Source organism: Salmo salar, chromosome ssa24 (assembly GCF_905237065.1).
Source record: "Salmo salar chromosome ssa24, Ssal_v3.1, whole genome shotgun sequence".
In the NCBI taxonomy this organism is placed as follows: domain Eukaryota; kingdom Metazoa; phylum Chordata; class Actinopteri; order Salmoniformes; family Salmonidae; genus Salmo; species Salmo salar.
In genome coordinates, this window is record NC_059465.1 from 19,274,177 (window position 1) to 19,299,897 (window position 25,721).

The following is a 25,721-nucleotide window of genomic DNA, read 5'->3' on the forward strand; positions in this document are numbered from 1 at the left end:
TAAACCATATTTTCCAGTATGTCTTAGAAGTGGTTTAAATTTATACCGGTCTGTTTAGACGCCTATATATACAGATTCATATTACATTTGTGATACATTTCCAATCAGCATAGGCCTGATAGCTACTAGAGCCTGTCACAATCTGTATAGGAGAAAGGCCAGTTTGCAGCTAAGGTCTAATGGGAGATGTTTGCAGACCCAAATGCTACCTGGTCTCAGAGCATTTCGTATTATTCTGTATGTAAATCCGAGACACTCCATTTAGTATAATATGTTACATCTGGTATGGTTACATAAGACAGATGTTTACTTGGTCAGGGTGGGTGGATGGATGGATGGCTGGCTGGCTGGCTGGCTGGGTGGGTGTATGATGCAAACGTCTAGTAACCCAAAAGTTGTGAATTCAAATTTCATCACAAACAACTTTCCCAACTACTTTTTAGCTACTTTGCAAGTACTTAGCAAGTTGGCTAACCCTAACCTTAACCCTTTTAGCTAACCCTTCACTTTTAATTTTTTTCATGTAACCTTTATTTAACTAGGCAAGTCAGTTAAGAACAAATTATTATTTAGAATGACGGCCTACCCCGGGCAAACCTGAGCGACACTGGACCAATTGTGCTTTCTATGGTACTCCCAATCACAGCCGGATGTGATACAGCCTGGATTCAAACCAGGGACTGTAGTGACACCTCTTGCACTGAGATGCAGTGCCTTAGACTGCTGCATCACTCGGGAGCCCAAAACCTAACCCTACCCCTAACCCTTTAGCCTAACTCCTAAATGTAACCCTAACCACTAACCCTAAACCCTAGCTAACGTTAACAAGCAAGCTAACATTAGCCACCTAGCTAGAATTCGTAACATACCATACATTTAACAAATTCGTAACATATTGTACAAATCTATACTGATCAAAAATATAAACGCAACATGCGTATAAGGAAATCAGTCAATTTAAATAAATAAATTAGGCCCTATATCTATAGAGTTCACATGACTGGGAATACGGATATGCATCTGTTAGCATCAGATGCCTTAAAAAAAGGGTAGGGGTGTGGATCAGAAAAACAGTAAGTATCTGGTGTGACCACCATTTGCCTCATGCTGTTGATTTTGGCATGTGGAATGTTGTCACACTCACTCCTCTCCAATGGCTGTGCATTAGTTGCTGGATTTTGGTGGGAACTGGAACACGCTGTTGTACACGTTGATCCTGAACAACCCAAACATGCGTAATGGTTGACATATTTGGTGAGTATGCAGGCCATGGAAGAACTGGTACATTTTCAGCTTCCAGGAATTGTGTACAGATCCTTGTGACATGGGGCCTTGGATTATCATGCTGAAACATGAGGTTGATGGCAGTGGATGAATGGCACATCAATGGGCCTCAGGATCTCATCACGGTATCTCTGTGCATTCAAATTGCCATTGATAAAATGCAATTGTGTTCGATGTCCGTAGCTTATGCCTGCCTGCCCATACCATAACCCCACCACCACCATGGGGCACCCTGTTCACAACGTTGACATCAGCAAACCGTTTGCCCACACGATGCCATACACGTGGCCTGCAGTTGTGAGGCCGATTGGACGTACTGCCAAATTCCATAAAATGATGTTGGAGGCGGCTTATGAAAAATAAACATTCAATCATCTGACAGCTCTGGTGGACATTTCTGAAGTCAGCATGTCAACTGCACGTTTCCTGAGAACTTGAGATATCTTTGGCATTGTATTGTATGACAAAACTGCACATTTTAGAGTAGCCTTTTATTGTCCCCAGCACAAGGTGCACCTGTGTAATGATCACGCTGTTTAATCAGCTTCTTGATATGCCACCCCTGTCAGGTGGATGGATTATCTTGGCAAAGGAGAAATGCTCACTAACAGGGATGTAAACAAATTTGTGCACAAAATATGAGAGAAGCTTTTTGTGTGTATTAAACATTTCTGGGATCTTTTATTTCAGCTCATGAAACATGGGACCAACACTTCACATGTTGCATTTATATTTTTGTTCAGTGTATATCAAGTTTTGCAAATTCCTAACATATAACACAAATTGTAATTCGTAACATATCATACAATTTAATACATATAAATGTAAATATCATACTAAATGGAGTGTCCCGGATTTACGTACAGAATAAAACGAAATGTGCTGAGATCAGGTTGCACACTGTTGTTGGTTCAAATCCCATAAGGAGCATTTTTTGATCCTTCAAGGTGGTTTGGTTTAAGAAATCCATTGTTTTCATTAGGTAAAGGTTTCTTATGTATTTTGTCAGCAGAGCCTAGCGGTTGGAGTGTTGGGCCAGTGAACGAAAAGTTGCTAGTTGCGTGAAATAGGACAAATATAATTATTATTTTATGGTGTCATATTAAATTACATTGGGATCCATGCCGATCTTACTGTGAAGACATTCATATACAAATGCAGAGAGATTCAGTGGGGTCTGAGTAGTACCGTGGAGTTGTTTGTCAATTTGTGCGATTAAAAAGCTCTCGATCCTCCTAGGCATAGCAAAATAAACATATTTCAATATGTGCAAAAGCCTTGAGATATTCCTCCTTACGGAATCATCAATAAAATGCAACTTGTTTGAGCACATGACCTAAGATTGTGGGAGTGATAATCATCCAAATGTTAATGAGAGGTATTTTACATTTCAGCTGGAAACGAGAGACCTGTGGATTCTTGTCATGAATGTGTCTTCATTATGGTGTTTGACATTTAGAAAGTTGGATCATCTATCTCATTCTTGAGTTACATTTGCATTCCCTTCTTTAAGGTCAAATGGGTATGAATAATACATTAAGCCGGGGGTTCTTAAGCTCACAGCAAGCGGTACCTGTCTTCATAGAGGTGCCAGCTGAGTCTTGTCAAACTGGGGGGAAACAATCAATTAATATCACGTTGAGAAAGCAGGGTAGAAGCAAACACACTGGAACCTTCCAGACACTTCCAACATCCTGATATCTATCGATATGAGCACCAAGATAATGATAGCAAAGGAAAAAGCAGGCGTGATTGTATAAGTACAGAAATAATGACATATTTGAACCCATATTTGAACCCTGTATGCATGTATTACTTTAGTTGATAATCTGGTAGACTCTTTCCGTTCTGTCTGTAGACAATAGCATAATTGAAATTTGAGATAAGCAGCACTACATTTATTTTTTGCAGCCCTACCCCTCCTAGACAGTCCATGTAGAATGTGGATTACTTACTCATTCTGACTGTTATTATGGCTCATATATCAAATCAAATTTTATTTGTCACATGCGCCGAATACAACAGTGAAATGCTTACTTACAAGCCCTTAACCAACAATGCAGTTTTAAGAAAATACAACAACAAAAAAAGTAAGAGATAAGAATAACAAATAATTAAAGAGCAGCAGTAAATAACAATTGCGGGGCTATATACAGGGGGTGCCGGTACAGAGTCAATGTGTCAATGTGCTAGCCAGACCTGAATATTGTAGCCTATAAGCCACTACTAGGATTTGATATCCTTTTGACAGCATGCTACCTGCATATAATAACAGGATGTTACAGTGTCTGCTGAATGCCAATCTGAATGGATCCTTCTCTATAATCCAATAGTATTATTTATTTAATTCAAGAATTAACCGCTGATATTCTAACCTGAGAGAAATCGTATTAACTTCTCTGTCTAATGGGGTTCTTATTTGGGTCTCTACAGTGGAGACTTGTCTATGTAATGTCTCCATGTCATGCATTTGAAATATCAAAGGGTTAACCTGGAATAAATTTGAGATCAAAGGAGTGCCCAAAAAAGAACCTTGACAAGAGACTGCAAGAATTTAATGATCAAAATGAACATGTATTAAATCTGACCTTGTGCACATGGCAGATATCTAGTAGAGGCAACCAAATACAATACTTATTATTGGATAAACAGTGACGAGTAAGCGCTAGGGATGCACACTTACAATGGGTGACAATAACCCCCCCTCTTTGAATAAATATACAGTACCAATATCTGTTATTTTCAAATGGGATCAGGAAAATGTATATAGGTAGAATGCTATTGCTACATTTTTAGTTACGTCATAAGATTTAATTGTCACTCTATTATAGTTAATCAACGAGGGGCTAACGATTCAGACTCTACAATGTTGTGCAAATAAAATCTAAAATACTAATATCAAGAAAAATAAATTCTGTTTCTAGCCTATATGTATGAAGCAACAAATACGATAGCATTTGTTCAAATATGTATTTTATACATTGCAGCTACATGCACTACATGACCAAAAGTATGTGGACAGCTGCTCGTCGAACATCTCATTCCAAAATCATGGGCATTAATATGGAGTTGGTCCCCCTTTTGCTGCTAAAACAGCCTCCACTCTCCTGGGAAGGCTTTCCGCTAAATGTTGGAATATTGCTGCGGGGATTCAGCCACAAGAGCATTAGTGAGGTTGAGCACTGATGTTGGGCAATTAGGCCTGGATCACAGTCAGTGTTACAATTCATCCCAAAGGTGTTGGATGGGGTTGAGGTCAGGGCTCTGTGCAGGCCAGTCAAGTTCTTCCACACCAATCTCGGCAAACCATTTCTGTATGGACCTCGCTTTGTGCATGGGGGCAATGTCATACTGAAACAGAAGGCCTTCCCCAAACTGTTCCCACAAAAATGGAAGCACAGAATCCTCTAGAATGTCATTGTATGCTGTAGCATTAAGATTTCTCTTCACTGAAACTAAGGGGCCTAGCCTAAACCATGGAAAACAGCCCCAGACCATTATTCCTCCTCCACCAAACTTTACAGTTGGCAGTAGGCATTCGGGCAGGTAGCATTCTTCTGGCATCCGCCAAACCCAGATTCGCCTGTCGGACTGCCAGCTGGTGAAGCGTGATTCATCACTCCAGAGAACGCGTTTCCACTGTTCCAGAGTCCAAAGGCGGTGAGCTTTACACCACTCTAGCAGACGCTGGGCATTGCTCATGGTGATCTTAGGCTAGTGTCTGGCTGCTCGGCCAAGGAACCCATTTCATGAAGCTCCCGACGAACTGTTCTTGTGTTGACGTTGCTTCCAGAGGCAGTTTGGAACTCAGTAGTGAGTGCTGCAACCGAGGACACACGATTTTTACTCGCTACTCGCTGGTCCCTTTCTGTGACTTTGTGTGTCCTACCACTTCGCGGCTGAGCCGTTGTTGCAGCTTGACGTTTCCACTTCACAATAACAGCACTTTCAGTTGAACTGGGCAGTTTTAGCAGGGCAGAAATGTGACGAACTGACTTGTTGGAAAGGTGGCATCCTATGACGGTTCCACGTTGAAAGTCACTGAGCTCTTCAGTATGGGCCATTCTACTGCCAATGTTTGTCCATGGAGATTGCATAGCTGTGTGCTCGATTTTATACACCTGTCAGCAATGGGTGTGGCTGAAGTAGCCGAATCCACTAATTTAAAGGGGTGTCCACATACCTTTGTATATATAGTGTATGAAACAAGGTACATCTAATACTATTGCCTCATCACAAATTGTGCACCTGTATTCCTATGATAATTTTGAAACAAGAATGCAGTGATGGATATTGACTGACATTCATTGACATTGCTTGACGCAGCCATGTTTTGAAGCAGCATTAAATGGCTTGAAGCCAACCTGGAATAGCCAGCATATTTTAAATCATTCACCTGGAGTCTCTCAGTTTTATATGTTACTGACTATAGAGAATGCAACATTACAATAGATGTATAGCCTTGAGGAGAGAGTTTTATCAGCTGTTTTTGACAACTCATTACCTGTCATTTCAGTGATGGATTGGAGAAGTAGCTGAGGGTAGGCAGGCATGGCACCCGAGACCACAGCCTCTGCCTGTGGTGAAGTAAGACAGAGGAAAACAAGGAGAGACTAATAATGAGTTAAAACATTGCTGGGAGACTGACATCTCAGTATCTCACCGCAGGGCAAAAATGGAAACAAATCCTCTGTGTGCACACGTCCGTCAGTCTGTCGTTCGCAGTTCAGGCCATAAAGAACCCAGTCTGAGAGAGAGCGAGACGGCATTGTCCTACAGCTGTGTTGAGGAAATGGTTCAAGTTATCGATTATGGACAACACTAATGAATGAAAGCTATTGGTATTGGTTGCATACATATGGAATTAGAATAAAACTCATCATTTTGTGTACAGAGCCATATTATTTTACTCTGTTCCATCAGAACTAGGCTAATCTGTACGTTCATAGCCTCTCAATCAGAGCTGATAAGGATGCTGAGCATGGCAAGCAAATGAGTGTGCATGTTGTCGACCATTGTTAGTGTTACACAGGAGGGGATACCCTGGGGAAACCAACGAGGAGTGGATTTGGGACAGGAAGGCTGGTCAGTCTCCTACCATCTGGATGTTGCAGGAATACAATGACTAATTGCTTACTTCTTCTATTTGATTTTTAGAATACCGAAACTACCAATTATCTCAATGGCAATCTAACTGTAGCTCTCCTCTCCTCTCTCTTCTTTGTGCGAAGTGTGGGTAAGGACAAGGTAAGGTCTAAAACAGAGTCACAGGGCGAAGGAACTTCAATGTGCTCGTCCAGGCTAGTACCACAGCTAGAGGCTAATTGGACCATCCCTGGCACTGGTCCTCATCTCCAAAGCCACCAACAACTGTAACCTACCTTGTGTATTTTTGACTAACTGAATAGCCTAATGAGGTCCCAGGAGCTACATCCCATTACCTCAGAGTTAATTAAGCCTCAGCACTGTGCCAAATGGTGAATAAAGATGCAGTAAAACTGTGCGAGGGAAAGGGGTTTGGTGTGCTGGGGAGGAGGCTGACCTGCTTGTTTGTGCTTGTTATGGAACTCTACATTCCAGGATGTCTTATTTTTTTATTTGTATTTATATTTGGCTTAAAATGTTGTTACCTTGGCACAGGTTCTCATTTTCCAGCGTGTTTAGCCTAAATTCACCCTATTAAAGATCAACTATTGATTCTTCCCCCACTATCGTCATGATATATTTATTATCCACAACTAAAGTGCCCAAAATACAACATAACTGATGAATGACCACTTCCAATATTTATCTTGAAGAACTTCATAGTGCCTCCATCAGCTGTTGCTAAGATTTAACTCCCAGCAAATAGGCTCCTTCCAACTTAGCATCTGCACCTGTATTTACATCTACCTGGTTTGAATCTGTAGGAAATGTGTACATCGCTTCAAAATTCATATAATGTGACAATTATGTTATTGATTCATATTCAAATGAATGTGCATGATCAGAGAGTGATGAAAATAACACTCGTCTTGCAGAGTGCATGGAAGAAAAGAGAAGCAGGCATTTATAAAGAAACAATCTCAAAGGTTTATTTAACATGTCAAAAGGAAGGTCACACACTTGGGAATTTAAAAGGGATTGTTGAAATTACTGAAATAATTGACAAAAACTATGAATTAAACTCAATACTAACATTAAATCAGGTTTTGGTTAAAAGGAGAGGGTGTTTTTTCTTTTCCTTGTTTTTTCTTAAAGAAACATTTTATACATGGGTTATTTTATACAACTGGTTCATTGGATAAATGCATCAAAAAGAGAAACCAGTTCTGTAGTAAACTTTACAAAAAAATACATTTTGTTTCATTGAGAGTAGAAAAGGACGGGATCAAATATTGACCAATAATATTTCTTCCTTTTCATCATTTAAAAAAAGTTGTTCTAATATCTATTTTTTGAAAAGTAAAAGCAATATACAGCACAATAAAAGAGAAAGGAATTGCTTTTGTAGATTTAGTCAGACGATTTGGTTACCAAGGAGAGGGGCTGTGACTGGAACAGGGCATGATGGGAATGCAGGGCTGCTTGATGGAAAGGAGAGGGCGGGGAGAGCATCGAGTGGTGTAGGGAGCTGAATGGGATTGGCCGAGAGAAAATTGGTGCGGAGTGGCTGGAGTGGCTGCCTGAAGTACCAATAGGGATAGAGATGCTTGGGTGGGACGAGGAGGAAGAGGAAGAGGATGAAGATGACGAAGAAGAAGCCGATCCAGAGGGCTTGCCAGTTAGGAAATGATGGTGCAGGCGTCCCTCTGGTTTGGTGGTGAGGGACAGGGGCTGGGCCTGCTCTGAGTGGGTGGCGGCGGGCGCAGCCGGGGAGGCCAGAGCTGCAGAGGGTGTGGCTGGAGAATCCAGCATGCTGCCGTGAGACGAGGCAGGGCTGTCACACATCTTCTCTGAGGGTAGGTACTGCACACACTGATTCTTGTTCCTGATTGAGAAGTCTGGGTAAACAAAAGGAAGGGGCTTGGTCAATATTGCTGTTAAAGAAGCCGACAATCGTGTCCTTCAACAGTGCCCGTTCTCTTGTACACATGATAGCTGGCCAAAAAATACAAAACATTCACAGACAATGTACAGAACATGGAAAACCAAAAGGTCTGGGACAAACGGATAAACTTTGAATTAATGTATAAAAAAAAGGCGAAGTTGCTGAAGTGAAATTAACAACAAAATGGTATATGCTTTTATAAATAAAACAAATCGGGCGGAAAAAAGTCTGTGCTCATATAAACAAAGTCGATGACACGTTAAATGCCTGCATGTAAATGAGGTTTGAGTGTTGTGCTGCAACAGACCAAACCACTGCGGGTGGAGTGGAGAGCAGTGGCCTGCAGTTCAGCCACACTGGTTCATAACAGCAGACATACCTGCCACAACGTCACTATTAGCACTGAACCTCATATGCTGCTTGTCATAGTATAGAGGGAAGAGAGGAGTTAGTAAGGAGTTAGTAAAGAAGGAAAAAAACTGAAGTCAAAAACATAAAAAGGTGTTATTTTGCATATTGCATGTTGTATTGGACCAATGACAAGTCACATGACCAGCAAAGTGAAGCTTGAGGTACTATTTCACACAGGCCTATAGATGGAGTTCTTTCTGCCCTAAACCGAGAAGAACAGTCCAAGAGAAGGACAGAGAGAAAGGGGCCCCTTACCCTCTGGTGTTGAGTCTGGCTTATTATCTCTCTTCCTCTTTTTCCGCTTTCCCTGAGCAGATAAACAAAACAATGTATTTAGAAAAAAACTGGTCTCTATCCAAGTGACAGCAACATGCTTCAACACTACCTCATACAACTTCAGTGTATGAGAACAACAGTACAGTTATTATTACAGATACAGTATTGAATCATTTTCAAACCAAGTGGAAATGAGGGGGCGCTTAAGCAACCCACATTTCCCTCATTGTTGAAAGATCCATGGAAAGATGTCCTACTCACATAGTTATCTCGTGCTGACCAGCCTGGGTAGAGTTGGGAGTGGAGTTGCCTCTCTTTCCTTGCCAGCTCATAGTATTTCGCTTGCTCTTCTCTCGATAGTGAGTGCCACTGTGAACACAAACATGACAAAAGTCAGAGAACTAGTCGAAGCATGTACAGAATTTACATCCACAAACACATTCCCAAACTGTTGTGTTTGTGTGGTCAGGCAGTGTGCTGTGCTCACCCTTCGGCCCAGTATCTGGTTGATGGCAGCGCTCTCCTTCAGAGTGCACTCAGCCACCACCTTGGCCCTCATCTCCTTCATGTACAGCATGAAGGCATTCAGAGGCTTCTTGATGTGAGGCTTCTTGTCCTCCTCCTTCTTCGCCGGGCCAGGAGACTTCCGGCTGAGACAACAAAACACACATTCAAATGTCACTTAAAATAGTCCTTTTGTGTGAGGTCTGATTCCCTTCCAGAAGACCTGGCTGACCCATTACAAAGAGTCAGGATATTCTTGAATCCTGGCCCTTTAAACGGAATTATGAATAGAGACTGGATACTCAGTCAATAATCCATTTGAATAAGATCAGAGTATAAAGAGTTTATATGTTTGCCTATAAGTATAAGTAAATGTGAAGAATCTGTTAGTTAATGGTCCTTACGAATGCATAGAGGGGCTCATGTGGTCATGACTGTTGGGCTCCTGCTTGATGGCTGGTGATACGATAGCAGGATGAGGGATGCCAGTCTGGTGCATGCCGTGGGGGTGGTGGGGCATCATGTGGGGGGAGAAACGGCTGGACACCAAGCTGGAAAACAACAAAGACAAACACCTGTTAAACTTTTCACAGGCACTTTCTGTCTGCCCTGTCAAGTCAACTTCGACCGCTTTGACTGTCTGTCTGGAGTCTAGACTCAAGTAATGTCCAAAATTAGCTACATATTATTTTTTTATTTTTTTCAAATAAAGGCTCAAAAGCCCCTTTATCCGACCATGCCTGGAGAAAAGTGGAGTGTGTGGTAACCATGGTGACCAAGGGGCCCTGACACCTGAAACCACTTTCCTCCCTGTGTTCCAAACCATGGAGGGACTTCCACAGCTACCAGAACAGAACATTCAGATAACTGTCGGAAAATGAGAGTGGTGCTAACACAACACAATGGTACATTGTACATGACAAAGGGGGATATTAAGGTCCGTGCTCCTCTGCCACGCATTCCTGTTAAATACATGATTGAATGGAAAATCCTTTAACGCTTCATTAAAATCTCATAACATTTAAGACAGATATGGTCCATGATTTACTATAGCCTTGTACTGTAAGTTTGTGAGTGTGCACAGACGCTTCCCTTGCTATACTTCCCCAGAGTCAGGTGAACTTGTGGATGACATTTTTATGTCTCTGCGTCCAGTATGAAGTTTGAGGTTGTTTTGCAAGCTGTTCACATAGACTTCCAATCATTGCGATAATGCTAGTTAGCAATTGCGCTAACGGTAGTTAGCAACTTCCATCAAACTGCACCCAGACAAAAATGGTATCCACAAGTTTATCTGACTCCAGGGAAGTAGATAAAGGGCTTCATTGCCAAAATTCCGAAGTATCCCTATAACAGTAACAAGTGAAACTGAGGATAACCCAATAGGGTAAATTTGATGAAAATAATCTCTTCAATATTTTTTGACTCAAACTATAGTATCATACGTAAGAGGGGCCTCTTCAACCATTACCAACCCAGCAGCCCAAAAAAACAATGAGGAAAAGAAAAATATAAAAAACATAAAAAGTCAAGCGGTCATTTTGCTACATACTGTTTGAGATACAGTACATAAAGTAATATATTTATGACGAAACTGTCAAATATTACCTGACACACGTATCAAGTCTTGTTCAAGGGGGGCGGACGGTAAGACAAACTTTGTAACAATGTGGCAGGATCTGAGAGTACTATTGATCCCATTGAGACCCTGATTAATATTTCATCCCATACTAGCACCGGAAGGCTCGCTACAAATCTTTCACATTTTGACAGTGGGGCAGAGAGTTAAATCAGATGGGAGTTGTCGGTTCAGATTAGCTTTGATTTGTCCTAATCGATTCTTAGCCCTTTCATCTTTGTGTGTGTGTGTAGCAGAGTAACTCAGAACATTGGCCTGAGTGAGAAAACACAGTACCGTCTACGGGGTAGGGTTTTGAATGCCAATAGTCTGTTCTCTTTGGATGGAAGGCTGATCTCATCTTTAGAAGACTTAGCCCCCACATTCCTTTGTAGTCCCTACCCCACTGGCTGTCCATGGTTGGATACCCCTGTCCTAATACTGTTATAAACTAATGAGCAATGACAAGATCAGAAACATGACTACAGAATGTAATGTAACCACTAGATATTAAATATCTCAATTTCTAGGGAGGGTTAGGGGTTGGTGAGACTGGGTGACAAAAAGCAGAGAGATCGACTCACCTGGACATGGATGCATTCATTGCGAGGGCGGGATAGGGGTGACGGAACCCCCCTGGGGGGATAGAGTACATGTGCTGGCCCTGCCTGAGAATGAGGGAACGAGAGGGAGGCAACAGTGAGAAGAGGATCAGACACAGCTGAGAGAGAACGCAACAGCACTAATCCAGCCCTCATCAACTGCAATCCCCTGCGTGAGGAACAGCACCATTCAAATTGATTACAAGACCCATGGCAAAACCCATCGAATGTGAAGTATTTATCATATATATCTCAAATATGACAGTGTTTTAATACTTTAATATCAGAACGTGCTTTAACGTTTAAGAAATGCATCAGACTGTAGTCAATGTTTCTCCTATACAACAGTTGAAGTCGGAAGTTTACATACATCTTAGCCAAATACATTTAAAAACTCTGTTTTTCACAATTCCTGACATTTAATCCTAGTAAAAATTCCCTGTCTTAGGTCAGTTAGGATCACCATTTTATTTTAGGAATGGGAAATGTCAGAATAATAGTAGAGAGAATGATTTATTTCAGCTTTTATTTCTTTCATCACATTCCCAGTGGGTCAGAAGTTTACATACACTCAATTAGTATTTGGTAGCATTGCCTTTAAATTGTTTAACTTGGGTCAAACGTTTTGGGTAGCCTTCCACAAGCTTCTCAAAATAAGTTGGGTGAATTGTGGCCCATTCCTCCTGACAGCTGGTGTAACTGAGTCAGGTTTGTAGGCCTCCTTGCTCGCACACGCTTTTTCAGTTCTGCCCACACATTTTCTATAGGATTGAGGTCAGGGCTTTCTGATGGCCACTCCAATACCTTGACTTTGTTGTCCTTAAGCCATTTTGCCAAAACTTTCGAAGTATGCTTGGGGTCATTGTCCATTTGGAAGACCCAATTTGCCACCAAGCTTACACTTCCTGACTGATGTCTTGAGATGTTGCTTCAATATATCCACATACTTTTCCTTCCTCATGATGCCATCTATTTTGTGAAGTGCACTAGTCCCTCCTGCAGCAAATCACCCCCACAACATGATGCTGCCACCCACGGTTGGGATGGTGTTCTTCGGCTTGCAAGCCTCCCCCTTTTTCCTCCAAACATAACGATGATCATTATGGCCAAACAGTTCCATTTTTGTTTCATCAGACCACAGGACATTTCTCCAAAAAGTACAATCTTTGTCCCCATGTGCAGTTGCAAACCATAGTCTGGCTTTTTTATGGCCGTTTTGGAGCAGTGGCTTCTTCCTTGCTGAGCAGCCTTTCAGGTTATGTTGATATAGGACTCGTTTTACTGTGGATATAGATACTTTTGTACCTGTTTCCTCCAGCATCTTCACAAGGTCCTTTGCTGTTGTTCTGGGATTGATTTGCACTTTTTGCACCAAAGTACTTTCATCTCTAGGAGACACAACGAGTCTCCTTCCTGAGCGGTACGACGGCTGCATGGTGCCGTGCTGTTTATACTTGCGTACTATTGTTTGCACAGATGAATGTGGTACCTTCAGGCATTTGGAAATTGCTCCCAAGGATGAATCAGACTTGTGGAGGTCTACAATTTATTTTCTGAGGTCTTGGCTGATTTCTTTTGATTGTCCCATGATGTCAAGCAAAGAGGCACTGAGTTTGAAGGTAGCCCTTGAAATACATCCACAGGTACACCTCCAATTGACTCAAATTATGTCAATTAGCCTATCAGAATCTTCGAAAGCCATGACATCATTTTCAGGAATTTTCCAAGCTGTTTAAAGGCACAGTCAACTTAGTGTATGTAAACTTCTGACTCACTAGAATTGTGATACAGTGAATTCATTATAAGTGAAATAATCTGTCTGTAAACAATTTTTGGAAAAATTACTTGTGTCATGCACAAAGTAGATGTCCTAACCGACTTGCCAAAACTATAGTTTGTTAACAAGAAATTTGTGGAGTGGTTGAAAAATGAGTTTTAATGACTCCAACCTAAGTGTATGTAAACCTCAGACTTCAACTTCAATATGAGATTTGGACTGTATGATTTAACGCTGTGTGTTACTCACTGTGGTACCAGCCAGCCCAGAGGATGAGGGATCTGTCCCACTGCACCTGGAGACAGGGGGTAGTACGGAGAGAGCTCTGATGGGTGGGGAGTCCGAGGAATGCCTGAAGGGAACACAAAAGGGGACAGTTTAAGCATTTAGGTCATTTTACTAGTCCCAGTCAAGGTCATTTTCTCTAAGAAATTAGCCAATGATTTAAGTCAGACATACCTCAGTTAAAGTTGAATGCACACCATGTCATGCTTTTGGATTAGAGGCTGTACTAGGCAGCAACATGATATTCCATGAGGTTATGTGTACCTGTCTTTGGGTCAAGGATCTCCGGGGAGAGGTGTGAGGGAGGGGTTCCGGGGGAGAAGTGTTCATTGCTGTAGGTGATGAGGGGGGTCAGCGGGTGGACGTGGTGAGCATGCTGCACCACTGGGACCTTGTTGGACTGTAGGAGAGACAAGAGGAACACACAGAGGGACTTTAGACATGGGAGAGAGAGGATAGGTTAGAGCAGGGGTTTACTGGTATCCCTGGGTCTCCAAACACTCTCACAGAAATAGGCTCATTCATAACTTACAGATAACACAGTCTGGCATTTGTAACACATTATGCATGATGTTTGACATTTTCAAGTGCTATGATGAAACTGGCTCTCATGAGGACTGCCACAGGATAGGAAGACCCAGAGTTACCTCTGCTGTAGAGGATGAGGTCATTAGACTTACCAGCATCAGAAATTGCAGCCCAAATAAATGCTTCAGAGTTCAAGTAACAGACACATCTCAACATCAACTGTTCAGAGGAGACTACATGAATAAGGCCTTCATGGTTGAATTTCTGCAAAGAAACCACTACTAAAGGACACCAATTAGAAGAAGAGACTTGCTTGGGCCAAGAAACACATGCAGTGGACATTAGACCGGTGGAAATCTGTCCTTTGGTCTGATGAGTCCAAATTTGAGATTTTTGGTTCCAACCACTGTGTCTTTGTGAGACGCAGAGTAGGTGAATGGATGATCTCTGCATGTGTGGTTCCCACTGTGAAGCATGGAGGAGGTGTGATGGTGTGGGGGTGCTTTGCTGGTGACCCCGTCTGTGATTTATTTAGAATTCAGGGCACACTTAACCAGCATGGCTACCACAGCATTCTGCAGCGATACACCATCCCATCTGGTTTGCGCATTGTGGGCCTATCATTTGTTTTTCAACAGGACAATAATCCAACACACCTCCAGGCTGTGTAATGGCTATTTGACCAAGAAGGAGAGTGATGAGTGCTGCATCAGGTGACCTGGCCTCCACAATCACCCGACCTCAACCCAATTGAGATGGTTTGGGATGAATTGGACTGCAGAGTAAAGGAAAAGCAGTGCTCAGGATATGTGGGTACTCCTTCAAGACTGTTGGAAATGCATTCCAGGTGAAGCTGGTTGAGAGAATGCCAAGAGTGTGCAAAGTTGTCATCAAGGCAAAGGGTGGCTACTTTGAAGAATCTCAAATATAAAATATTATTTGATTTGTTTAACACTTTTAGTTACTACAAGATTCCATATGTGTTATTTCATAGCTTTGATGTCTTCACTATTAATCTACAATGTAGAAAATAGTAAAAATAAAGAAAAACCCTTGAATGAGTATGTGTGTCCAAACTTCTGACCGGTACTGTATATTTCCTGAGTTTTATAATATCTCCTAGATATAGGACAGACACTTGTGTTGTTTTCGCATTGTTATTATGGGGTATTGTGTGTAGATTGATGAGGAAAGTAAATAATTTCATCAATTTTAGAATAATGCTGTAACGTAACAAAATGTTGAAAAAGGTCAATGGGACTGAATACTTTCCGAATGCACTGTATGTTGTTGGTAGTCACCGTGTCACTGAGTCATGTGTGTAATGGTGATGGTGAGCCCCTATGTCTGTGCCTGCCTGTCGCTCTTCCTCCCTGGTAAACAAAGCTGGCTGTGGCTGTGCGTGTGATGGGCCCTATGATGCAATCTGGATCCCTACCAAGGCACAGTGAAAGCCTGCGGATACATGCCAACACCATTACGGCCATTTAGTGGCGGAGAGAACTGTTTGTTCAGCCTAACAGGCAAAACAACAGGGTCCAAGATCCAAAAGTCACACCTGTAAGTACTCTAGGTACCTCAATGCCCATACACATGACTAGATCCCTTATCTCACGTCGCTAACTCACCCACACAATATTCAGCCCTCAGTTGATCAGAGTGTAGGATGACGTTACCCCTAAACAGATTTTTAGGATCTCTCATTGATTTGGTCTGAGTACACTACACTGGCATTAGATCTATCTATATGGTCTACGAGAATAAAATCCTATATACACTCAAAGCACTCACAATACAGCATAAATCACAATGGGAGTTGGGATATACACTTCAAGAAGTTAGACTTTGATTTTGTTGGAGCAGACTTATTGTTATTTCAGCTTTTTTAATAGAGCTGTGTGGTGCCAAAGAAACTCCAGATCCCCATAGCCTGCTAGCTAACTTCACTAGAGCTGGCCAGGACAGCCAGGAGGACGATGATGATGATGATGATAATAATAACCAGCGTCTCTACTTTCATTAGGCAGCGTTCAGCCTCAGTCATTTCCCCTGGCTGCCCGGCTCAATGGAACGCTTGTTGGCCCAACTCGTCACATGGGAGGGTCAGGGGTGGGGGGGGGGGGAAGGAATCTTGTTCCTCCAACCTAACCTTTCTTCAGTATCCCTCCCCAACTCCTTCTCAACCTCTCGTCTAACCAATGCGGTCCAGGAGGGAACAAGGTTTGCATTGAGACGGCTGTACACTCTTACTTCACGCTGCTTAGAATTGTTCCAAATATCAGGCATGCTTTTCTGCCCTTTTTTTATATCAGTTCCAACCTTTCCCCCTTTTAAAGTCTTAGCAAACTTGTTTCTCCTGCTTCCAAAGCCTGCTTTGATTTCTGAAATGCCAGTTGTGACGAGGATAATATTTACAAATGCAAAGCGAGATAAAATTAACTTAAAATGTTTAACGCCTTGTAAAAAGGGGAGTATACATTTGTTCAAAGTGCACATTATGTGTGTAAACAACCAAAGAACCCATGATACGGATAAAGCTATCATATTATATGATGGTTGCATAAAGCATTATGTAGAAAACCCAGTGCTCAAATGTCATGTATACTTTATGCAGGCTTTGTTGTTCTACTTCATGTACAATGTGATAAAATTTCCCCTATATTGTGGATGCTGTTTGAGACCTCTGGACCTGAGTGCCAACACATTTTGGGAAGCACTTCAGTGAGAATTGGAAATGATCGGCATTAATAATTAGTCCTTTGGAATACACCAATCGCGTGTTCACTTCGAACGGATTTTTAAGTTTAACAGCGCCAGCTTCAACATGGATACCAGACTCTGCATTTTAGCAAAGCGTTGCCAAAAAAAGTGTGGAACAGAAATATGTACTGTAGGTGTGGGCTGTTCACATTCAAAACCATTTTGGCCATCGGCCTACCTGCTTAAACCATCTCCAGAGGAGAGGTCCCTCTGTGGTCTACCTTAAGGGACATAGATGGTTACCTCATTAGCTTCGACTGGCTTGTTAGGTATTGACTGAAAAGTAAGTACCTCCCTCTAGATCTGAATATTACGAGTGGCTACAATTAAATAAAAATACTTTAAAAAAATTAAGGCAATGGTATTACGCTTCTTCAGTCACCTGAACGTTCAGCTGGAATGCAGTTCAACAGTAATTACCAGTTAGTAAATGTGAATTTCCCACAACAACAAGTCGTCTTAACATGTAAAAGTGATTAAAGAAATACTGATTAAGTTAGTTTAAGATGATGGGGGGGGGGCTTTCTAAGCTGACATATGGAATTGTTTTATGAAGGTCATACCATGGATCATTTAGCCATTTGATTTTGAATTTTAGGACCCCTTTAGGTAGGCCTCAAAAACATGAATTTGATAAAATATTGAATTCGGCCTTTACTACTATAGCCCATAGAATAATACATTAATGAATTGCAAAATAGACAGTCAAAAAATACATCATAAAGTTGAAGGTTTTGAAGTGTCTGTCCTATATCTAAGAGATATTATAAAACTCAGGAAATATACAGTACCGGTCAGAAGTTTGGACACACCTACTCATTCAAGGGTTTTTCTTTATTTTTACTATTTTATACATTGTAGAACAATAGAAGACATCAAAGCTGTGAAATAACACATATGGATTCATGTAGTAACCAAAAAAAGTGTTAAACAAATCAAAATATATTTTATATGAGATTCTTCAAAGTAGCCACCCTTTGCCTTGATGACAGCTTTGCACACTCTTGGCATTCTCTCAACCAGCTTCATGAGGGATGCTTTTCCAACAGTCTTGAAGGAGTTCCCACATATGCTGAGCACTTGTTGGCTGCTTTTCCTTTACTCTGGAGTCCAACTCATCCCAAACCATCTCAATTGGGTTGAGGTCGGGTGATTGTGAAGGCCAGGTCATCTGATGCAGCACTCCATCACTCTCCTTCTTGAATCAAATAGTCCTTACACAGCCTGTTTTGGGTCATTGTCCTGTTGAAAAACAAATGATTAGCCCCACGAAGCGCAAACCAGATGGGATGGCGTATCGCTGCAGAATGCTGTGGTAGCCATGCTGGTTAAGTGTGCCTTGAATTCTAAATAAATCAGACAGTGTCACCAGCAAAGCACCCCCACACCATCAAACCTCCTCCTCCTCCATGCTTCACTGTGGGAACCACACATGCAGAGATAATCCATTCCCCTACTCTGCGTCTCACAAAGACACGGTGGTTGGAACCAAAAATCTCAAATTTGGACTCATCAGACCAAAGGACAGATTTCCACCGGTCTAATGTCCACTGCATGTGTTTCTTGGCCCAAGCAAGTCTCTTCTTCTAATTGGTGTCCTTTAGTAGTGGTTTCTTTGCAGAAATTCAACCATGAAGGCCTTATTCATGTAGTCTCCTCTGAACAGTTGATGTTGAGATGTGTCTGTTACTTGAACTCTGAAGCATTTATTTGGGCTGCAATTTCTGATGCTGGTAACACTAATGACCTCATCCTCTGCAGCAGAGGTAACTCTGGGTCTTCCTTTCCAGTTGCGGTCTTCATGAGAGCCAGTTCATCATAGCACTTGGTGGTTTTTGCGACTGCACTTGAAGGAACTTTCAAAGTTCTTGACATTTTACATATTGACTGACCGTCATGTCTTAAGGTAATGATGGACTGTTATTTCTCTTTGCTTATTTGAGCTGTTCTTGCCATAATATGGACTTGGTATTTTACCAAATAGGACTATCTTCTGTATACCACCCCTACCATGTCACAACACAACTGATTGGCTCAAACGCATGAACTTTTAACAAGGCACACCTGTTAATTGAAATGCATTCCAGGTGACTACCTCATGAAGCTGGTTGAGAGAATGCTAAGAGTGTGCAAAGCTGTCATCAAGGCAAAGGGTGCCTACTTTGAAGAATCTCAAATAGAAAATATATTTTGAATTGTTTAACACGGTTTTGGTTACTACTACTACACCATTGTGTTCAAGAGTGTCTCCCCTTTCTACAGTGGGGTCATATTAGTTTGTAGCCCAAACGGTTCGGACGCAACAGACAAATGTTGGGACATCAACTTTAGATGAGTCCCGTGGGGCTTGCAAGAGCAAAACGGAGAACACCACCGTGTTTGTGAGAGTCTTCCCTTTCTATAGAGTCTTTCTATAGAGTGGTCATATCAGTTTGAAGACCAAACCGTTTAGATGCTACAGTGCTTTTTGTGAGAAGACCAAGAAGTCTCCTCGTCTGACAAACAGCGCTGTAGCTCTGCCACTTTCCACCGCAGGAGTGGAAGGGCGACATATGGGGATGCAGTGGATTGAGATGCAGCCCATTCAAAAAGCTAGATACTATATTTCTAGCTTAAACTGACTGATTTTGATGGGGATTTTTTTTTCTTATGCTGCGTTTAGATGGTACGAGGTAGACAGCAAACCAGATGTCATTCTTTTCAATGAGACCCCGAATGTAAATGCTGTAGAGGATGGCGGCGGAAGACGAGACTTGCCCCCAGAGTTAAAATATTTAAAGTTTTGCCGTCTGCTGCAGCATTGTTTTCTACCGGATGTTGATTTGCACTGTTTGTTTACTGAAATCTCCATAGCAACGCATACTGTCGTTTTTCTTGCTTTTGCTGTCACCATCATTCTTGCTTTCTTGTCCCGCTTTGCCAACAGGTGGTTTTGCATCCCTAAACGCAGCATTAGATTCCAGGTGTGTCAATAGACTCTAGGTCAATAGACTCTAGCCCATCAATACCTCTATTCATCCTCTAATAACCCTCCTACCCATGACAGCTTGGCTTCATGATCACATGGGCATTGCGTATTAAGGAAACCACATGGAACATAAGCCATGTTTCAAATATAAACATCTACGTGACGGCCGGGACAGAGAAAGAGCAATCTGGAGCCAGATGGGCTCTGCAGTGACCTGCCTACATGTTGAAAACTGCCCAATCCACTGTACCAAAACACAATGCCTTCACAAATGGCGTGTGGCAACACTGACTAATGGTATTAGATTTGAGTCGACACGGTAACAGGAAGAAAAGTTGCTGAGCCAGTGCAGATGGGTGTAGGGGTGGATTTCATTCAAGCAAACATGTTTTTGGATCCTGCACATCTGAATTGAATTACTACACAAACCGCCGATGGGGAAGAGAGCGCAGAACAAACTATGTGTATGCCTTTCTACTACGCAATCACTTCAGGTTGGGAAGTTCAGAGGCCTTTCAAAACTCCAGGAAAGAAAGAGTGAAAAGATTGCATGGCATGCTGAGAAATCCAAGCCTTGTTTGTCAATGACAAAAGGAAACAGACGTTAAGAGTTGACTGACCGTATCACATGATTTTAGAATCAACCCACCAAATACTATGCAATTAATCACAGAGAAGCTACGCCAGTTTGTCTGACCAGTCATCCCCTCTGAAAGGGTCAATGGCAATAATGTTTAAGGTTAAGAAAATGGCTGTGTCACTTTGCAGTGGCTAGACACCAATAAATCATTTAGTGTTTCACCTAGGTCACCTGAAGAATTGAGAGGGCAAGCTAAAAACATGGTGAATTGATTAACTTCACTAGGGTAGGGGGCAGCAATCGGAATTCTGGATGAAAAGCGTGCCTAAATTAAACTGCCTGCTACTCAGGCCCAGAAGCTAAGATATGCATATAATTGGTAGATTTGGATAGAAAACACTCTAAAGTTTCCAAAACTGTTAAAATAATGTCTGTGAGTATAACAGAACTGATATGGCAGGCGAAAACCCGAGGAAAATCCATCCAGGAAGTACTATTATTTTGAAAGGCTGTTTTTCCATTGAAAGCCTATCCACCATACAAAGACTTAGGACCCAGTTCACGATCTCTATGGCTTCTTCTACATGTGGCCAGTTTTTAGGCATTGTTTCAGGCTTTTACTCTGAAAAATGAGGGAGATACAGCACTTTCAATGAGTGGACAGTGGAAATTTCCAGACATGAGTTCAGCGCGTGATCGGAAGTGCGCCTTTCTTGTTTCTCCTTTTCTATTGACGAAGCTTTTGTCCGGTTGAAATATTATTGATTATTTATGACAAAAACAACCTGAGGATTGATTTTAAACATGGTTTGACATGTTTCTACGAACTTTTATTGTACTTTCTTGACTTTTCGCCTGGATGTTGAGTGCGCGCTTTGTGCCTTTTGGATTACTGAATTAAACGCACCAACAAAACTGAGGTTTTTGGACATAAAGAGGGACATTATCGAACAAAACAAACATTTATTGTGTAACATGGAGTCCTGGGAGTGCCACCAGATGAAAATCATCAAAGGTAAGTAATAAATTTAACTTTTGTGAGTCCTCTCCTTGGCTGGAAAATGTCTGTATGGTTTCTTGTGGCTAGGCGCTGTCCTAACATAATCGCATGGTGTGCTTTCGCCGTAAAGCCTTTTTGAAATTGGACACTGTGGTTGGATTAACAAGAAGTGTATCTTTAAAATGGTGTATAATACTTGTATGTTTGAGGAATTTTAATTATGGGATTTCTGTTGTTTGAATTTGGTGCCCTGCAATTTCACTGGCTGTTGTCGAGGTGGGACGCTAGCGTCCCAATGAAACCAGAGAGGTTAAAAGAGGTAGCAGAGAATAATTATTCATCAACGTCTAAATCATTAACATGGTATATAAACAAATAATATATAATTATATAATCAAATTCCTATACGTTTGACCTTTTGATAAAGATACCTTCTATGCAATGTTCCCTCTAATCTGCGGGAGGGCGTGCAGCTCCCCTGGGACTGCCTTTCAGAAGAAATATCAGCCAGCGCAGAGAAGCACGAGGTTGAACTTCACTCAACTTTCTATTTTTCCCCTTTAACACTGTCAACGTCTCCCTCTACTGTGGGTATTGCGAATATTAGCCACTTTCAATGAAACATACCGAAACAAAAATAACTATGCAAGAGATTTTCTTGTAGGCAGAACGCACCGGAGTAGGATTCTATTGCATTGACAGGCACGACTCAGCCCATACTCTACAGACCAGTGATGCATAACCAATCAGAGCTGCACTATCCCTATATGCAAATAGACCATTGCCATATATGGATGTGTGAAATTCACTTTTAACTGGACAGTGTTACATTACAGCATTAATGGTGGTGAGTAAATGCGCTTGTTTTGAGATCAAAGCGAGAGCAGCATGTAGCCACACGTGCACATTTGTTCATATACATTGCTAATAAGTGAGTTATTAGCCCAGTTATAGCTCATTTCTAAATCAGCAATGGGGGAGTGGTTGCTTCCTACAAGAACACAAAAAGCATTTCTATCCATCTTTGAAAAGCGAGTCAGGTAAAGAGCATTTTTTCTGTCTTAATGGGACAGTGTTGTACTTTGAGACTAAAGTAGCCAATAGGCAGAAGGAAGCATAATTTTTCTGATTCTCTGTAATAATGGTATGGGAATAATAATTAACTTTATTTTGTAAAGTGGTTTCTTGCATCAAACAGCACATTTTCAGTCACCTCCTTGTCTGAAGGACAAGTGGATAAATGTCAAGCCCTGCATATTTTTTCCAAAAGTATTACGGAATGTTTGCCTACAATGAACACCCCACATTGGCTGCTACTGTAGGCTGAATGATAGAACAGCTATTTCCATGTTAAAATGTTATGGGATGCATTTTCTCTATTGTTTTTGATGGTAGGCCACTTGATAGGCCTACATTATGACCACAGTAGCCTACTTGGCCACTGTTATAACTGTAACTTAAAGCAAGTACAGCCTCAGTCTTCACAATAAACGCGTCCCAGAAGTTGCACAGAATTTTCACAACGTTCAAGTTTGCGCTCAGCAGACCTGAAATTTGCTCAGTGCCCCCAAATATTGAGGGAACAAGTGCACTTTCTTGTTTATTAGTGGCTATGTACTTGGATATTGGGACCTGATTCCTATCGGTGTGTGTCTATAAAAGCAGTGTTTCCGCAGAGCCATGGAAGGACTGCAGCCTTCCCATCAGTATTCAGTTCAGGCTTCCCAAAGCCTTTGATTTCATGATGGACTCTGGTTGTTCAATGCGTAATGCAACACTGGCAAATCTCAGAGGACACCCAGTCAAAGGTCTTTCAAACTATTTTGGACTGCGAGCTAGCAGAAAGTATCTTTGGCAAACCCAACCTGTACCGTTCTCTGTCGACGTCTTTACAAAAACTTCTACTCAGTCTAATGTGTTAAAATGCACGGGCACTTCATGGAGAAGCCATCATTGGAATGGAAATCCATGGCAATGCTGAGGTCTTACCCCTTCAATTCAATTAACAAGCAACCAGGTGACCGTCATACTCCACTAAGTGAATTATGACATGCTGCTGACACACGGGGACCAAGACAGCGCTCCTGTCATCATGACTGCGCTGTAATGGGGCATTGAAACACAGAGAAAACAATTATTCTACCTTCGCCAAATTCAGAACAGGACGCCATATTTGAGCTGTGAGTGCTGCTCATCTGAAGACAGAACCGGGCAGATAGACACTGAAGTCAGGACTATAAGACCTCGTTAGGAAGTCACATTACTTCGTAAACTTGCTTAACAGTGAGTCACTTGTTACCAACGACATGTCTAACATGGAAAAATCAGTAGGAATGGTAGAATGACTTGAATGAGCAGATGTGTGTGCTATTGACACAGCTTGATCACCATGGTGATGATTAGGCAGAGTTAGTCTAGTCTGAGGAGTGTGTTATTGCTGCTGTGATCTGAGGAGCCAGAAGGCAGGCGGCTCTCTCCCTGTCCAGTCTAGTCCGGCTGGCATACCTCTACTGGTGACTGACAAGGCTGAGGCTGACACCCACAATGCATCACCTGGCCTTCCATCGCCTTTGATGTATAATGCATGAATAGGCAGCTCTCTGAACACAGGGTGTGATATTGGGGCGGTGGGGTGGTATTCACAGACAAGCTTGTTCCCTTCTCCACATCCAGCCCCCCACCCCAACCCCAAACCCCGCCCCCATACTTCCAAAAGCAATACTAACTGAATGCTAAATAAACCTGTCTCGTGAATAATTGAGGATCTCGGCCGGAGCAGGCTCTGATTAGCATACAGGCCTTATGGACCCAATCTGCACAGCAGCGACAGGACAGACAGCCTTCCCTGTTCCCGGGCTTCTCAAATGCACAGAAGGGTTTCATTTCTATTTCAGACTCCTCTCACTCCTGGTCCACTAACACAACGAGAGGAGTCCTAGTGAGACCAGCTCCATCATTCATTACAATGCACATTGTTGTCTGCTGCAGGCCAGGCACCGTGAGGGACAATTAATGATCTGAGGCACCAGGAATCTGATCATAACCAACGGCATCATCATCTCATTACTGCTGTAGTGCTGCAGCTAAATATTAAATCAGCAAAGACACTAAGGGAGGAGAAGGCCTTTCAACAAACACATTCGAGGGCAGATAAGTCATATCAATTAAGAGCCATATGTGCATGAACAGTGGAAGATACTTGACGGTCATCCCCAGAAGTCCCACATAATCAATACCAGACAAAAACTCGTCTCCACACCAGCCGTCATGAATATACAATTATAACATGTAATGAGTGCTTGCAGAAGAGAGCAAGAATACATAAAGATGCTGCTGTCCCCCGGCTCCCTCTCCTCAGGTCCCTCTGGCTGGCTGGCTCTGGCCCCTGGCCCCTGGGCAGTAATCCCTGGACCCCCACGGACCCCATCCGCTCCCCCTGCTCTCATTAGTGCAGTGCCTGGGCCCTGCAGGCCTGGGGTGCCTGCCTCCTGCTCCCCCTCTCTGCTGCTGGGGTAATGAGCACATAATCAGCCTGGCTCCCTGGCAGCAGCTCACCAGAGGGGCATGTGGGCTTATGGCCATGGTGTGTGTGTGTGGGTGGGAGGGAGGTGGTGGATGGTGGGGGTAAGGGCACAGTGGGGCGTTTCAGTCTGAATGGCCTGGGTATCAGAGGACGCTTCTGCTCACACATCTGATGACCTTGTCTCTCAGATCACCGGATTTTCTCTTGGCTACTTCCTCTTCTGGTTAACATGACCACTGTAAAATACGCTGTTGCCAGAAGAGATGTAGCTGAAGGGCAAGAAAATATAAACGAGAAAGGAGACCGTGACTTGAAATCAGAACAAGCAAACTGTCCACTACAAAATCTAAAGTTATGCAATTAAAATAAGTAAAATATTCTCCTTCAAAATCAACTAAATCCTTCACGTCTGAATGTCAAAGTCCTGGTCCTCATTCACTATAAGTCTCTCTCTATCAACCTTCCTGGTTCAATGGACATTCAATAAAGATGAAGGTTGCACAGATATAGAAGGCTCGTCGCAGAGAAACATTCGTAGGTTTCTTTTATGCAAATCTTGAGTTCAGCCAAGGTAG

The 25,721-nt window shown here is 42.2% G+C and overlaps 1 protein-coding gene across 2 annotated transcripts in view; it reads right to left on the minus strand.

The window, feature by feature from the left end:
- Nucleotides 1-7,336: 7,336 nt before the first annotated feature.
- Nucleotides 7,337-25,721, minus strand: part of tcf7l1b (transcription factor 7 like 1b) — a 46,445-nt gene continuing 28,060 nt past the window's right edge. The window contains exons 5-13 of one of the 2 annotated variants that reach the window (XM_014172031.2): nucleotides 14,052-14,187; nucleotides 13,752-13,854; nucleotides 11,708-11,791; nucleotides 9,910-10,056; nucleotides 9,489-9,651; nucleotides 9,263-9,370; nucleotides 8,981-9,032; nucleotides 8,694-8,730; nucleotides 8,137-8,267 (exon numbers count right to left, since the gene is read on the minus strand). In XM_014172031.2, coding sequence (XP_014027506.1) covers nucleotides 8,711-8,730; nucleotides 8,981-9,032; nucleotides 9,263-9,370; nucleotides 9,489-9,651; nucleotides 9,910-10,056; nucleotides 11,708-11,791; nucleotides 13,752-13,854; nucleotides 14,052-14,187 — 813 coding nt within the window. In that variant the 3' untranslated portion in view covers nucleotides 8,137-8,267; nucleotides 8,694-8,710. Of the gene's footprint in view, nucleotides 8,268-8,693; nucleotides 8,731-8,980; nucleotides 9,033-9,262; nucleotides 9,371-9,488; nucleotides 9,652-9,909; nucleotides 10,057-11,707; nucleotides 11,792-13,751; nucleotides 13,855-14,051; nucleotides 14,188-25,721 lie in introns of both variants that reach the window. The other variant, XM_014172030.2, reaches the window with a different exon arrangement.